This window comes from Hetaerina americana, unplaced genomic scaffold (assembly GCF_022747635.1).
Source record: "Hetaerina americana unplaced genomic scaffold, ioHetAmer1.1.p SCAF_12, whole genome shotgun sequence".
In the NCBI taxonomy this organism is placed as follows: domain Eukaryota; kingdom Metazoa; phylum Arthropoda; class Insecta; order Odonata; family Calopterygidae; genus Hetaerina; species Hetaerina americana.
Window position 1 is genome coordinate 8,594,556 of NW_027286292.1, and position 17,938 is coordinate 8,612,493.

The window sequence follows — 17,938 nt, forward strand, 5'->3', positions numbered from 1 at the left end:
TATAATTCATCTAAAGATCTTCCTAAAAAAATCACAAATAAATGTAAATTTATACAATGTTGAATGTTTATTTTCATGTCACATGTGGGTCTGCTGGGAAACTTAATATGCATTGGACTAATGGGGATGCTCCCACTCTGCTGATTCATACTTCAAACTCAGTCTACGGGCATTCAACCTTAAGTAGAATGAGAGTGTTGTAAATGCATAGAAAATTGTTGCCCTTTATACAAATCTCGATAATATCCAAATAATAACAGAAACTAAGCATTGAAAAAAAAGTAAAAATGATAATAGCCTCATGGGCTCTTAAGAGAGAAGATTGTCATACAATAATGCATTTAAACTTGGAAGTAGTGAAATACACTTCAGAACATGGAAGAATATGCAGCTTAAAGCTGTTTTGGCCCAGTGATGTCGAATTTCTGGAATTCATTGATGAATAGTATACGTGCAGCTGCTAACTTTTTAATGTAACAACTCAATTTCCTTCATATTTAGTGTTGAAATCAATATACTTGGATCTTTTCTTTCTGATCCATTTATTTTTTGTAAATTCTACCCAGAAAAATAACAGTGCCTCTTCTGGGCTGGGAAATGCAGTATTTTGTCATTATTTCAACATCAGCTAAAATCTTGCTTCATGGTTTCTTTCTTGTATAATCTTCTCACTTCTTTAGAATGGGGCAAATTACATTCCCTATAACAGCAATATCCTTTTAATGAAACACTGACCCCTTCAGCCAAATTGGGACAAAGGAACCTTATTATGCTTAATCATTAAACATACAAAAACTTATTTTGCCTCCTACATAATGCAAATGGAACCTTGTCAAAATCATAATTAATATTTTCAGGAATAAATAATTGTAACAATTTCAACACAACTTTCATTGATCATCAACTCATTCTACATATGACTCCCAATAGTGCATATCATGTGTGTGTATATATATATTGTATGACAATCTTCTCTCTTAAGAGCCCATGAGGCTATTATCATTTTTACTTTTTTTTCGACGCTTAGTTTCTGTTATTATTTGGATATTATCGAGATTTGTATAAAGGGCAACAATTTTCTATGCATTTACAACACTCTCATTCTACTTAAGGTTGAATGCCTGTAGACTGAGTTTGAAGTATGAATCAGCAGAGTGGGAGCATCCCCATTAGTCCAATGCATATAAAGTTTCCCAGCAGACCCACATGTGACATAAAAATAAACATTCAACATTGTATAAATTGTATAAATATAGACCTAAGAAAATGTCAATCTGAGGACTATGAACTTTTAAAATTACATCATATTTCGGGCACTGATTTAAATCATATTGGTGTGCTGAATATCAATCTCAGCCTAAAAATAACTGAAAAATATATATATACTAGCATCTAGGATTTTATAAAGTAATAAAACGAACATATTAGCATTCAAGGGATCAAGAATTTGTCAATGTTGGTAACTTCTAACAGTAACACAATTTCTCAACAAAGACAAAATTTTTATTGGTGGGTTCAACACCATCAGGAGAACAAACAAAAACAGAATCACACATATACTAACATCATGGATTAAAGCAAATATATTAACAAGTAAGGGACTTGGAAATTACCAATCTTTCCGGAAATTGTAACTTGTAAAAGTAATACAATTTCTGCACAATAAGTTTATATTGAAGTAATGAACACCATTAGCAGTAAAAAACAAAACCAGAAAATGCATTTACTGACAAATTAGTTTGGGTTTTTTTAAAGCATTAATGCGAATACATAAACATTCAAGGAACTTCAAATTTGTCAACTTTGGGAACTATGTGCTAGAAAGATTGATACAATTTTTGGGCATTAATTTGTCATATTGGTACATTGAATTTGATTATTGGCACCAATAAAATTAGAAAAATAAATCTACCAAAATATTTGATTATATAAAACATTAAATGAACATATTAACATTTAAGGTACATTCAGGAATATTCAATTTTGGGGACTATGAATGAGAATATTGGGTTTTATAATAGAAATAACATGAATAACTTATAATTTTAGAGAAATACGATAATGTCAATCTGGGGACTATGAACTTTTAAAATTACATCATATTTCGGGCACTGATTTAAATCATATTGGTGTGCTGAATATCAATATCAGCCTAAAAATAACTGAAAAATATATACTCTAGCATCTAGGATTTTACTAAGTAATAAAAATTAAATATTAACAATTGAGCGATTCAGAATTTGTCAATATTGGGCACTTGTAACTTGTAAACGTAACACAATTCCTGGACAGTGAAAAAATTTATATTTGTCAGTTTAACACCATTAACAGTATAAATAATAACAGAAAATTATATACCCTAGCACCTTGGATTTTATAAGGTAATAAAACTAACATATTAACATTTAAGTGATTCAGAATTTGTCAATATTGGGCACTTGTAACTTGTACAACATGTAACATAATACAAAATCTGGACAATGTCTAAATTTATATTGGTGTCAAATAACATTAGCAGTACAAACAAAAACAGAAAAAATAAGGTACCAGCAGTTTGGTTTTTATATAGTAATAAAATGAACATATTGTAATTTTATGGTAGTCCTAAATTGTCAATCTTTGAGACTACGAACTTGCAAAAGTACAGCAACCTTTTGGACACTGACTCAAGTTATATTGGTGTGTCAAATACCATGAGCACTATGAACAAAAACAGAAAAATCAAGGTACCAACATTTTGGATTGTATACAGTAATAAAATTAATGTGTTTTAATTTTATGGAACCCCAAAATTGTCAATCTTGGGGACTATGGTAAATGTGCATGGTCTTTTTGGACATCTTAAGTTATAAATGTGTATCTGCATTTTTCGAATTTTTTCGGCCATTTTGAAGCACATGAAGTTTTTTTAGAACTGTCCTAACTTATATTGGAGTGTATGCATTTTTAGAATTCCTTTGGCCATATAGATGGGTATGGACATTTTTGGAGAGTCTTTTACATTATATTGGTGTGTACGCATTTTTAGAACGATGCAACAAAGCGTGGCTTTTCATCGAATCATGGCCTACTCCAGGTGTCAACGCACTACCATGTTGTTGCCACATCTCAATGGCTTTGTTAGCTATAACATCAGCAGCTTCTTCATTTATCTGAAACAGCAATGCAGATGTTAAAATATGCGAAAGCGTTAAAAGTTTTGATTCATACCGGACAATGCTCATGCTTTGACAACTAATTTTTCAATGAGCAATAATGGAGTAATAGATAAATTACCTCATATACTTTACTCAAAATTTGGTCTTTGAAATTTCCTAACTTTGTCATAAAACGTCATATTGTTCAGCATTATAATTTGGTCACCAAAGAAAGAGGAGGAGCACATATTGGAGGCTTTCAATGTGTAAGAATGGAGGAGGATGGAAAAGGTAAAATGGATGATAAGGAAAACAAAAAATGAAATTTTAGACAAGGTGGGGACGCATGAAGATTGTAAGGAGAAATCTAAAGGAGGCAGGAAAGGTGGACCCAGAACATTTTTATTGGAGCTGGAATGTCAAAGACTGTGATAGGGGGAGAAACTTGAGGCAAGAGCAGTAGAGGAAAGAAACGAAAAGGGATGATGATTGGAAAAAATATAGGAGGGTAGAAAGCATGAGAAATTGAGGAAGTTTACATTGTTGGGTAGGGTACCAAGTACTGTCTTCGGAAAAGAAATACTTAGTTATTCCACATATATTTTATCAAACATAACCTAGGTTTCAACTTACAAAGTCATCATTAGGTCCTGGTCTTATTATCATCAGACCTGATGATGACTTCGTAAGTTGAGACCCAGATTGTGTTTAATAAAATATATGTGGAATAACTAAGCATATCTTTTCCTATATGAATCGCTTCCACAAAGTGATGCCTCAAACCATTCTATTCATCAAGTATTGTCTTGTTCGACAAGGCTTAAAATACAACGGTGTTCAGTCTGTGTCCATCCAAAACCTACCTTAAATGCAGGACTACTGAATGCAAATACATTTCCAGAAAGACTAAGGTTGATTACAATGCATACATAACACTGAATATATAAGCCAAGATTTTTGTTTGCATATGATGGAAGTAGCATGCACTAGGGAGGAAACTGATCTTCTTTGATTTTATGGCCATCAGAATAATTCTCAAAATATCAGTTGTAGGATTTTAAATCCTACATTTTGGTAATAAATACATACTTATTAGCATAAAGGTGTGGCTTACTGCCACTGAGATTAACTGAAAAAAGATAATTTCCTAATGCAAAGAGGATGGTTAGGTGAACCAGTTATAATGCATTTGCAACTTTGTGCAGCCAAAATCACGGAAAATTGTATAAATGCATTTATTTATTTTTGAAAATTTATTTTATCAATTTTGACTATATAATATCCTTAACTGAGAAATTTTGTAAGCTTTAGCTCTAGATTACAAATTCAGATGTTTTTTACAATCAAATATGAAAGAACTACAGTGGAACCTCGCAAAATTAGCACAATTCATTCCGTAATCTTTCTCTTAAAGCTAAAACCTCATTTAGTAAAACAATTTTTTCCATAAATTATAAAATTAAAATACAATAATGCATTTCATGCAGAAAAAAATAAATTATGCAAAAGTTTATCCAAAGAAACTTATACATACATGGTTTAGGACCATGGATCATATTTCATCTTTTCATCTAATGCTCAATAAACCAACCCGGAACATACACTTGATTTATAAAAATAAAAAATAAAAATAATAAGTTTCTTTTTTATAATACATTCCTCATTCTTTTTTACTAGGCTGCCTGGAGACATTTGTTTATGCTGATGTGTCGAAATTATGTGAAAATCACACTCTACATTATCATTCAATTAATATCTAGCATGCATAGCCACTGTCTTTTTAGGGCGATGCTTCTTCATACGCATGTTATGATTCAACAGTTTCCAATGACCTCCACATCACATTTAGCCTACTCCTCTTGAAGGCTCATGGAGTTTCTGAATGGTAAACAAGCAGGGGTTCAATCTTCAAATTGCCCCTTGCATTAGCACAAAATAGTAGTGTGAGATGGCCAAGCCTTGGCTTGTGGCAAGGCAATGCATTTTCCTCTGCTGTTACGTGTACATATACAGGTTCACTTCGACATCTTCTTCCAAAAAAGGACCCGTCTGGTCATAATTAAAAATCTGCTGTGGCAGGTAACCCACAGAATCTACAAACATCTTGAAGTCACCGATGAAATTCTCTGCTGCCCTTGAGTCGCAACTTGCTTCTTCACCAGGCCTTTTAATGCAGTGGATGCTGGTTCATTTCTTAAACTTCTAGAGAACCACACAGTTTCCCTTAAATACTTCTTCGACTGTTGATGATCGTGGCATCTTCTTAAGGAGGTTGGTGTATATCACTTTTGCCTTCTCACAAATGATCTTCTTGTTAATAATGCCGAATTGTAATTGCTTTTCATTTATCCATTTGAGAAGCAATCTTTCAACAGCATTGAGAATACATAACCATTGTGTAGATATTCCTACCACTACCTATGAGGCATCTATCTGCCTAAATTTGTCGATGTACATGATGATAGTGCAGTTAGTTTATGTACACAGATTGTAGGTGCATGCAAGATTAGCCATACTCACACTTATTATAGCTTTTCAATGACTTTACTGTTCTTTCGACTGTTGTTTATTCTCTAAAGGCCATCTTATTGCAGCTTTTTCTGCGGGGACATTTTTAAAACTATGCACAATTAATTAAATAATATGTCTGAACGCAAGTTTAGAAAAATGTGTGATCACTAGTGACACTAAGATTCTAGCAGAACAAGTATTAAATGCAAAGTGAAGCACCAGGCACTTGATCATTCGGGGAATTCCTCTCTCCTCATGACTCATTATGTGAAAAGCAAGTCATTATTCGGTAAAAATATTTGAACATCATACGAATTACTCCTTATGCAGAGTCCTTATTGAGCGAGGTTCCACTGTATTATAGTGATAATTTCAAGAAACTATACATTATAGTTATTATACATTTACTTAGTTGACTTATAGTTACTATATACTGAATTTTATGTGCAGATAATAACAGGAATGAAATTAAATGCTTGGTCATAATTGTTGATTCATCATAATTGGTTAATTATTAACGGTAATTGGTAATTCAACTGTGGCACAATAGTATTTGGAATACAGTGAATATTTTCCTATAGCATTGTACATGGTATGGATGAAAAGTATTGGGAACACATTATTCCTGATGAGACTGTAAGTCATAGTGCTCTCGCACTGAGATGGCCAAGGAGGTCTGGAGGACAAGCCCCATGCTGGATGGCTGTTTGTATCAAGACCCAACGACCTCGTGCAACATGTGCGTGAGTTGCAGAATTCAAACGGTCAGTTAAGTGTGTACATGATCGCAGACTGTATTGGCATTGGTAAGATGGCAGTGCACACTATTATCACTGAAAATTTGATGATGCAAAAGATCTGTGCTAAACTCGTCCTGAAGGATTTGAGGGATGACCAAGAGCGAAGTTGACTGCCTGGTGGCAGTGATTTTCTGCAATGGCATCCCGTCGATACTCCAATGCCCTTGAAGTCTCCACTTGGCCCTAGCAGACTCTTTCCTATTCCCAAAAGTGAAATCCTCCCTCACATAAATCACTGTCAAAGAAGCTTGCACGTGTACCTTTCAGGACCTTCCAGAATCTGCATACCAGGGAGCCTTTGAGTTGTGGAAAAGCTCTTGGCAAAAGTGTGCCAATGCTAAAGGGCTGTACTTTGAAGAATTATTTTTTCAAAAGATTTCCTGATACTTATTAGACAAATCTTGTATTACCTTCTGTGGCAGTTCAATCATTTACATAAAAATGTTTGCTATTTTGAACTTACTATTTTTTTTGTGGGTCATAAATAAAGAAGTGCCAAAAGCTATAATTAATTTCCCGATACTTTTTATATAAACCTTGTATTACCTTCTGTGGCAGTACAATTGTTAACTTGAAATTGTTAGCTATTATAAACTTACTATTTTGGTTGTGGGCTATAAATAATGAAGTACCTAAAGCTATAATTACAAGTAGCTATCAGCTGCCATGTTTTCAATGAGCAATTAAATTCTTTGTGAAGTTACAGCTGCTATATGTTTTGAGCAAGTATGTGGGTCCTTCAATAAGTACTTAGAAAATCCAAGAGATGGTGCTTGTACTATGGGAAAAGGTATGCCTTTAGTAAGCCTCATTTCTCAATCGACAGCTGTTGAAGTTTCAACTATACTCATCATGTGGTTTCTTTTTATAGTCAATTGAAGCATAACATTTTGGTTTATTTAGATAAATATAGAAAATAAAGGAATTTTGCACAATAATAAAACACGTCTATTTAAAAGGCTTAGCACTGAAAGATATCAAAGCCGAGTTAGATGATGTTCACGGCACATCTGCTCTTGTGCTTGTAAATTTTACAATTGGGTAAATGAGCTTAAATGTGGCCATAGATGCATCCATAAATGATGAACATCATTCAGCAAGTCCGGTGGAAGGGACTTCCTCTGAAATTATGACAAAATCCATTATATGGTTTTGAGAGATTGATAAATCTAAGTTTGTGAAATAATTTAGACCACAGGTATATCACATGGTACATGGTATTCAATTTTGCACAAAAATGGAGTGTTATCAAATCTTGGCAAAATGGGTACCACGTTTGCTCCTAGTGGAGAATTAACACAATCATGTGGTTGATTCGGAGGTTGGTTTTAAGGAGTTGGCATTTGGTACTTTTCCATAGCAATACTGATGAGTTAATGGATCAATATATAACTGTGGATGAAGTATGGATAACCAACTACATTCCAGAGACAAAAGAAGAGTCAAAACACTGTTTCTTAAGGGCATCCAGATCCAAAGTAGGTGAAGACTGAAATCAACCAAAAAGGCAATGGCCACGGTTTTTTCGGATGCATCAGGAATCATCTACATTGATTTAATTGCACAAAGGATATGTGATGAATGCATTAAATGATATAAGAGTATTATGCATCGTTACTGCACCAGCTGAACAAATAAATCATGAAAAAAGTCCTCATTTAGCAAAAAAATGCACAGGTGCATTGCAATGCACAGGGCACATACTGCTTTAGGCACCTGTGGAGTTTCAATGTAGAAAATTATGGAATTAAAGTAAGAATTATCACGATAAACCGTGATTTTTTGGCCCCATTGATTTTTTATTTCTAAACTTGAAAAAATGGCTAGGTGGAAAGCAATTAATGTGGAATGGGAACACCATGGCCAACATAGATACCTATTTTGAGGACCTTCTGAAATCTTACTTTCTGGACGTCTTAAAAAAGTTGGACGAATGTCTGTAAAAATATATCAAGCTAAAACAGATTATGTTGAACAATAAAAATATTTTACCCAAAATAATTTGTTTTCTATTTTTTCCTAAGAACTTATTGAACAACCCACATACCTGCTATGTAAATGATTACTACGTTTTTTGTAGATTACCCAATCCTGGCTAAGAATAATTGATTATGACATGAGCAAAAGTTTAAAAAATAATCATTTTATTTCTTATACAAGTGTGAAATGGTGCAGGGAGCTGAATATCCAATACTGAGGCTCCATTACCCCTTTTTCTCAACTTATGATGGCTGACCTCAAATTAACTGTGCAGCTTTCATTTTTCCATAAAATCATAATATCTGAAAGTGCACTCTGGTCTCCTGTTGTCTGTATTTGTCAATTTGACTACATGTGAGTTAAATTGTGTTCCTGCAGGTGGTTTGTTTTCTCGTGATCTTTAAGGATTTGTCATCAGTTTCATTGGATACTATGGCAGGAAGAAAATCTCTTGCTCCATGACACAAGTATTTGAAATCATTGGTCACAAGTGAAAGATGAAGCAGCAAAAAGAAAGACCAAATTTAAATTGACTCAAATAGAAAAAATAATGAAGTTTTGAAACGATTGATGGTAAGTGAAATTAATAAAAAACTGGGATCAATAAGATATGCTCAAAAACTGCAAGAGGACAAACTTTGCAAGGATTCTGTTACTTATAATGTAATTAGTCTGCAAGGTCATTGCAGTGATTCCACATTCTCTGATGAGCCTGAAGCAGATGATATTATGACAGTTGCTAATGACTTTATCTTTCAAACATTTTTTTTTCAATTTTCATGTTGGTGGGAGGGAAATTTTAAAAAATACAAAAAAAGCATAAAATTCATTATATATTTTTAACTTAACTAGGAACAACCCAAAACCCAGATCAAAAAGGAAAGATGGGAAATTTTACACTATTTGTTTGCAGAGATTTGTCAGGGTAGGTTTGTTTGTCAATTCTGCTCTGCTGCTAGGAATTTTGTGAGAGCTAGAAAGTGAAGTGGAATTGAAAACACCTTTCATTGAATACTCACTCTTTGGCAAACACCTGCCAAGAGTTGAGAAAAAGGAAATGATCACCTATATTGGAATGCATATTCAGTCTCTATAGTTGACCAATCAAGCCAAACTACAAAACACACATAAATATGCATTTCATGCATGAGCTAATCAAATTAACTACAACAAATACTCAAATCTTACTTACATTACTTAGGTGATTTAAAACTTCATCTCGTGTTTTGCTTCCGAATATACCCCGTCTCAGAGTTATCAACAAAACTATAGCTACATATACCAGAATTTTACATGAGCCCCCAGCAAGTTTGTCCCATATTCTGAAAAAAAACAGCAAAATTAGAATGGTTTGATTAAGTTCATAAAACCATTAGTTTAAGAAAAAAATGAAAGTTTATCAAAATGATATGAAATACAACTTCCCACTTGTTACTCACTTCCTTAATGCTTGATCATATAAAACACCAGCAAAGCACCGATAAAACCAACTTTCCAAGGGTAAGACTTGAAATGCCCTTATTTCTAATAGGTAGCTGAAATGCAAAATGCTGCATTATTAGACTAAAATTTGTGAATGTTATAAGTGAAACATAAACTTAATACATCCAACAAGCATATCAACATGGCCTATTAATATAAAGTAAACATTAAATGCTATAATATTACACTGTACTTTTAATCTTTAACTGACTTAGATTATTTAAATGCTGTCCTACTAAACATATAAAAGAAATGGACAGACATTTGTGGCTGTTCTGAGTATCACAAAAGTTCTCATTTCAAAATGTAAGCATATAAAAAACTCAATACAAACCTTTCATAAAAAATATACAGAATGGTAGAGCTTGAAAATTATATCTGAAACAATGCCAGTCACAGAAAAAATCCTGGTCCATTTTTATTAAATACTAACGTGCAAACCAACAAGTATTTTTCATTGCCATTATAAACTAACATTTTTCAATTAAAACAAATAATGTATGATTGATGGTCATATTTTGAAAAACTATTCAACATTTTAAAGACCTCCTCTGCACTTGAAAATGTAGTTTTCTCCAAAGCTTAAATTATGCTTATTAAAATATGCTTATTATTAAAATTATGCTTACCTCATCATACTATACGCTATACCTTTCATGTCCCCTATTATATGCTCTTTTTCCCTGCACCACTTGAGCATGAGTTCGGCTGCAAGTTTTTAAAGGTCTATTCAAATACTGACCCTTTTATTCACATGAATGATGACTAATTATTTTCAAACTTTAGCCTATCTGCAGCATACTGGTTGTATCTTGCTCCTTTAAGTTAATTCTAGTTCTCTACATATTAAATATCTTGTTGGACCCAGTGGCGGTGTGGTAACTTTCTCGCCTACCGACCCAGAGGCCAACAGTTCAATTCCTGCCTAGGTGAGTTTTCTTCCACCATCTGGAGCATGGGTGTTAGTAATTGTGATTTATGTATTGTTTAGAGGGTAGGTGGTACAACTGACTATAAAGTCTCATTCTCACCCAAAGAAAATCATTAAACAAATAAATAAATGAAGCATATTGTATGAGAATTTTTCCCAGTTTTGTTCCCACTTCCATAATCACCTCAGTTAACTGTCTGAATCTAATTTAAAACAAACAAGCTCCTAAATTCAGTTAAAACATTAATTGATGATTCAAAGCTTTATTCCATCAACATTATGCAGTTTCTTTTTGTAGGTTCTCTGAGTTTATTTAATCCTTTCCTGGAAATGGTATGAATCTTTAATGAATGAAGGTGGGGAGTGGACTATCGGCTGAAGTTAGTGCTCCCAAATGCAGTTTCTTTTCACTGGGGAGTAGTGGGAGGATAAAATCGGACAACCAGGATTGTCAGGTTTATGGTTCTTTGGGAGGATTTAGAAATGAGAGGTGCAAAGGTGGAGTGGGGAAAGGAGGGAGATGTCTTTAGGAGATAGACCTTCATTGAGCCTGTCGGATGACAGAAATTGAATGAGTTCCTCCTGAAATGTGGGATTTGGATCTTTGGGTATTGCCGCTATGACGAGGTATTGGAAAGCTCTGCGTTAACCTCCCTGATGTAGTCCATTGTATTTAGAACCAGAACGGTTGAACCTTTGTCAGCAGAGGCAATGAGCTTTCTTCTTATATCCTTCTTCTGCAGAAGAAGTTGGTCTTGCATCTGAGAACTTTGGCTCTAATAATCGAAAAGATTTACTGGAGGAATTTGAGCAACAGATAAAGATATAAAATGTTACCTGTAAAGAGTTCCATCTTCTTTTTCAAGAATTGCCATTGTGCAATTAACCAGACTGGGAAGTCCCTTCTGAAACTTGTTTACACAACGGTAAAAGCCTTTTGAAATCCAATAAGCATCTATAGCATCAGGGAACAAATGCAATATGGATTCTGTTATTGCCATCAAATGTTGATTTAAGGGCTCTTCTACCTATTAATAGAAAATCACAAAAAACACAATTAATCTTTGAATGAAATATACTGCATAACTACATGATTAAAAATATATTTATAAAACTTGTGCATTATGAAACTTTCCTTTTTAAAATTCAATCAACACAAATAGAAGACAGTCATAAGAGAATAAAAATTAAAGTAGATATGAAAGGAAATACCTTTGCAAAGGGAGAACAAGGTGTGAGTGTGGCTGATCTAGTACACACACACAATTGGTCTTCATCACCAATTTGCACTACCCTCAAAAACAGGGACAAAATTAAGGAGATGTCAGCTTCAAAGAGTGTGACAAGAATATCTACACAATGGCTATGCATTCTAAACGATGTTGGAAGGTTGCTAATAGTATTAGTTTATACATAAGTACATATGATTATCAATAAAAGTTTGGAGATGAAAACATAGGTTTACTTAGAGGATGCTCACTTTGGGTTCAAGAAAGTATGCATCATGCCAAATAGGTAATGAGATCACTATAGAAATGAACAATTTACAGTCAAGATTTATTTGTTTGTTAAATAGAGGAATGGCTGGAGTAAACTGGGTATAATTGATGAATGTATGCAGAAGATAGGAATGGCTTGAAGGGATAGGAGGCAAATTCACAACCTGTACATGTCCCAGACTGCTCAACTGTGTGACTAATGGAGAATTGGAATGGGCAGTACTATGTATTGGAGTAAGATGGGGAAGCCCATCATCACCTTTTCTTTCCAATATACATGCAGATGTAATCATAAGGGAGGCATACAAAGGGCAAGATTGAGTTTCAGAGGACAAGTAGGAGAAAAATCCATAAGATCAGTTAGATTGGCATATTAAGCTTCAGCATATATCAAGCTTAAATTAGCCAGTCAGCAAAGGATTTACAGTATTTGTTGAGCAAATTAGAAAATCAGTTTAATGTGTATGGGATGATAATCAACGTAAACCAAACAAAGGTTTTTGAAAACGGGTAGGTTAAGTTAAATATTAAAATAGGAGGGCAAAATATTGGGGTATATTATGGAATTAAAGTTCCAATGATTCCAGCATCCACCTTAAATACCAGATTTGACCCCCAATGACTCTTTTTCATTTCCAAACTTGGTAAAATGGCTCGGTGGGAAAAGCTAAATGTAGAATAAGGTCTTTGCCAATACTGATGCCCATTTTGAGGACATTCCAAAATCCTACATTTGGATGGCTTAAAAATGTTAAACACTAGGAAAAGAGTATTTAGCTAAAAGGAGATTTATTGAAAAAATTACTCAAAATATTTTGTTTCCCCCATTTTTTCCTAAGGACTTATTGAATGACCCACATATGACACATGACATGAAGGGTGATATGTGGAATGGAAGAAGGGTTTACTGAAGTAGAGGGAGTCAGATTGTGTCTTGTTAGGACATACTACAAAATGTAGGGTGTTCACTCTTGGTCCTTCAAAACCAACATAAAATGTTGAATTACCAAATAATTATTCACTATTAGCATGCTCAACAGCATATTATTAGTGCTTCATTTACATGATTACTGTTAGTCCACCCAATTGTTTGATATTTATGGTATATAGTGGGTCTATTTGTAACCAGATGGCAAAATATGTTTGAAAGAAATTTTTCACCATGACAATGATGATTATGCAGCATGACACTTCTTCTCACAAATTGACATTGGCCGATTCACCATAGTTTAAATGCAATGTCATGTTAAGAACCCGACCTATGAATATACGTAGGGCCCACAATTGGGTCATGTCAGAGAATACCAGAGAAGGCCGACTCTAGTGTCTCTTGTCACACACATATAGTTTACCCTTCAGGATATATATGGTAATGTACTATAATTTTAGTTTACTTCAACATTTGACATTCCTTTGTTATTATATCAGTAAGCAAACCCTGTATGAGGTATATGTTGAGGGTAAATTATGAAGGACTATTTTATACAAATTTTGCATTTTGAAATACACTCGTAGAACATTTTTTGCAAAAGGCCCATGAAGCAAAAAATTGGGGAAATTTAATAATTTTAAATATACTTTAATAAAGCAGGACACCACTGCAAAAACTTTCATAGCAAAAAAATACTGTTTTCATTTACGAATAGCATGTTCACAGAGTCCTTGTCCCAATTCATGTGGATAACACAATATATGACAATAGTTTCAAAACTATAGACTGTCAAGGGATGGTAAAGGGCTAATTCACCTCAAAACCCAATTGTAAAATTTCAATGCAGAAAACTTTGTTCAAACACTTTAACTAAAATGTGTAGTCTCAGAAAATATTCAAGAATGGTTGTTACTGCTGAACCTAAACTACCAGTATTATTTGCTGATATTACAGGCAGGCGAAATATTTCTTTCACTGCCAATCTATATCTCCCTCCATGTAGACTATAACCTTGATGAGGTGGCAGGACTTGCTTATTCTGTTTTCCTATTAAGCTGCAGTGGCGTAAGTTATGACAACTACTGCTGGTAGGGTCACCCATACCAGACTGATTGGAAGTAGAAGGTGGATGAAAGGCAGTCTGTTGCTCAGTGAAGTGGCTAAAAAGGCATCTTAGTAGGGTGGCCACTTAGAGTTCTGATGATATCATAAAACACAATGAAGCTGAGCTGCAAATTAAAGGGAGCAACAGGATGATCAAATCAGTCTGTCTTGCAGATGATCAAGCAGTCATGAGTCCGACAGACAAGGAATTGCAGTTTTTCTTGTGTGCTTTACAGGAACAACATAAAGAGGATCAGAAGTAACCACAAGAAAACAAAAGTAATGAGTTCCTTGAAATTAAGGAAAACTAAGTCAAACATAGTAGGAGGGAATTAACTAGATCATGTGATGTATTCACATATTTTGGTAGCATTTTTGAGGAAAATAGGCATGATATATATACATGACATAAGGAAATGAAGGCAATGAGGTTTTCAAGGAATATGAAGGCTATATGAAACGTAATAGAAGACATAAACGAGATTAAATATGCAGTGTAATAGATGAAGATAGTAGAAAGTGTATAAAAAGAAGAATTGCCGAAAGTACAGAAGCTTTTACAAAGTGGGCCTTAAGTATGGAAAAAAGAAAAGATGAGTGAAAACTCATTGGTAACTATATTAGTTTTGTATGGTTTGGAAACTTGGTTATTAAAACTATAGGATAATCGTAGATGGGAGTCTTTTGAGGTGTATGCATGGAGAAAAATGGAAGAAGAAAATTGGACAAAAAAAGAAAATATATTAATTATTACTTGGCATGGTATGGAAAGAGGGAAGTTTCTGGAGAGAAATTCAAAGAGAGTAGGCACATTATATGCAGGGCAAACTTAATGGCAATAATGATGAAGACTAATAGAAGGGAAGGAAAAGATTAGACATTAAAGGTTGAATGAAAGAAGATTGATAGCATGGCGCATTATAGAATGAATGCAATGTCGTGTTATGATGTTAGAGTTGCTTATGCAAAACTTAAAAATGTAGCAGTGCCGAGTCCGTAGGTCCATTCAATGCCTACCTGGATAGTTTGAATATTCTTAATCAAATGGCCTAATTAAGTCGGGGCAATTGGATATAAACACGAGCTGAATATCATCATAATAGATAGCTTAAGTGACTAAACCAATAAGTTGTTTTCTGAAAATTCTTTTAACTCCAGCGAAATAAATATTGCGAACAGCTGTTACCCCAGAAGAGTATTCACATTTTTACGCTGGGTCGAATAAACTTATTAATTCCCTGAGTATCCATTACTGTTTAACCGGAATGAACTTGCAATACTAAGGTATAGTGGGAGACTAAAAATTATTACTAGCACGGTATTTAAACAAATATTTATATCGATGCAGTGTCTTTGCAGTGTGCGATGAACTAAAAACATTACCTGCGACTGCCAATCAATCTTGAGTTGTCCAATTTCTAATAGCCACATCAATAAGAACAGCTGAGAATTAGGAGTATTCTTCGATGTTATTCGCATGACGTTTAGGGATTGATACAGATCTCGGTATTGTTCCTTCCGTTGCAACATTACAAATTTGTGGCTCTGTACATGAACTGGCAAAACACCTGAAAGGAATTTTGATTAGCCTAGAACATCTATTCACACAGAAATTTTATTAAAATCAAGTTACTTCCATCCAAATCGCCACGAAACTCTATCGTTAAATTCTAGAATTGTGAATAGGAAATACGCTATGACATTAGATAAAATATCAAAAATAAATACGCGTAATAAATGAAATGGGGTCGACTACAAGCAGAACTTTTACAAGTTCCACTAATTTAACAGCTGATGCTCTCTTGCAACATTGGTAAAAATACTCTCTTTACTCATTAGCGCCGATCAAATGACCGACAGACGAAATGGAAATGTACATATCGAAAGTGGCTAAAACGGAAAACATACCCAGCAAAACTTTCCATAATAAACTTCTATATAAACCAGGAACGGTAAAACGTAAACAAAACTGTGTCAGCTTCGCTCTATCGAGTGGTATATCCTTCAGCAATATTTCAAGAGACTTTCTTTCCTCGACACTTCTAAAGCCAACCTTTTCATAATAGGAGGACCTAAAGTTCCTCTCATCAGTTGCCATACCTGGCTAAACATTAAATTCAAAGATTATGCCATGTCTTCCCTACTTAAATATAGATCTGTGACTCGTGAGCAGTTCATTTCAAATGAGCCATTATAGAAATTGAATGTGATTTATGAGTCTTCTTGGGTGAGTCTTACACCACCTAACAGTTCTGAAAAACAACTCTTAGATTCGTTCTGAGAGAGCTGTTCTTTTGAGTGAGCTGTGAGTGTACGGCCGTTACAAGACTCGTAAAGAGTTGTTTAATCAACAGTCACTGGGAGCAGTTTCGCAAGTAGCTGGAGGGTTTCAAGGTAATTCTTAGTAACCGAAATTACTCGTTCTTTGACCCTTAGGTGTCCGTTACTGTTGAATAGCAACCAGGTATTCATTTTTCTTTTGTTATTTCAGTGTGTATACTTCCCCTACACTGAGGGGAAGTAGAGCACGCTGGTTCAATCGAAAACAACTCGTTTTTCTGCGCGCGCAAATTCTAAAATTGCTTTGCAAATGTATTTACGAAACTCGTTTTAATTATAATTGCTGTTTATTAATATCCCATATGAGAAAATTTCGCTGATGAAAGTGACTGGGAAGGATTGAAGTGGTCTGTCGGGACGTCGGAGGTTCCATATTTTTCTAAGTAAATCAAATTCAGGCATTTCGGTGAGTTCGTTGACTATTTAATTTCTGCTTTTACAGTTTTTCTATGTTTTCAATGGTGGATATGATGAGTGATTTTTGCTTTCCTACTCCAAACCTATCCAATTTCCATGTAAGTTTTTCTGTTGCTGAATTTCTTGCTGTTATGCCGAATTTGTGTGTACACTGCTTATTGCCATCGTCGCCGTATTGCTTGTTCAATGTTGATTCTTCTTCTACAGAGAGAATTGTGTTCTTATGTCAAACTTTGGGTTGTGATTTATTAATATTGCTTTCTAAACGAAGGTTAAAGGTCTCGCCTATTCCTTTTCAGTCTTTCAAATCCTTTTCAGTCATTTCTTTAATTGCTGTGTGTAGTTTGCAATACCCTTGTAATGGTCTATTATGATTTACGATAATTACGTTAGTATATATCTCATTTTGATGTCATTATGCTTACATTTCTTCCGTCAAAGGATATGTAAATTATTGTAACATTCATATGCAAGATAGGGGTATTGAAATTACTGTAAAATTATGTGACTCTTACGCATATGGAATCAGTTTTTCCATGTAAGTTTTTCTTTTGGAATGTAGTCCGGAGGGTATAATTTTAGTGTGTATTTCCTTTAAATAATATTCATGTTACCTAATATTGGCTATACATGTTTCTGAAAACTCAACATATTGTGTTTATTGAGATCAATTTGTGAATATACCTGTAAGAATTACTGCACGTGATAAGTACTCAACGCGAGCATTGTGCAATTATTTTTCTACAAGTGGCACCAGCAATATTCTAAACGGACTGGTATTGTTGCACAATTGGGATTTAGTAATA

At 34.1% G+C, this 17,938-nt stretch overlaps 1 protein-coding gene across 1 annotated transcript; it reads right to left on the minus strand.

Moving 5' to 3' along the window:
• Positions 1-228: 228 nt before the first annotated feature.
• On the minus strand, positions 229-16,540 carry TBC1d7 (TBC1 domain family member 7). Its single transcript, XM_071582645.1, has 6 exons — positions 16,284-16,540; positions 15,759-15,943; positions 11,679-11,869; positions 9,868-9,963; positions 9,621-9,750; positions 229-3,152 (listed from the first exon to the last, which is right to left on the minus strand). The coding sequence occupies exons 1-6, from the start codon at positions 16,471-16,473 to the stop codon at positions 3,003-3,005; spliced, it is 942 nt and encodes a 313-aa protein (XP_071438746.1). The 5' UTR covers positions 16,474-16,540; the 3' UTR covers positions 229-3,002.
• Between the last annotated feature and the right edge of the window lie 1,398 nt (positions 16,541-17,938).

What these genes read in the sequence shown, in the direction of transcription:
- TBC1d7 (XM_071582645.1), bottom strand. Translation starts at nt 16,473, where the DNA reads ATGGCAACTGATGAGAGGAACTTTAGGTCCTCCTATTATGAAAAGGTT. An exon ending in TATGATCAAGCATTAAGGAA is followed by an intron (nt 9,751 to 9,867) that starts GTGAGTAACAAG and finishes GTTTTTTTTCAG; the next exon opens with AATATGGGACAAACTTGCTG. An exon ending in TTTTAAATCACCTAAGTAAT is followed by an intron (nt 3,153 to 9,620) that starts GTAAGTAAGATT and finishes TTGCTGTTTCAG; the next exon opens with ATAAATGAAGAAGCTGCTGA.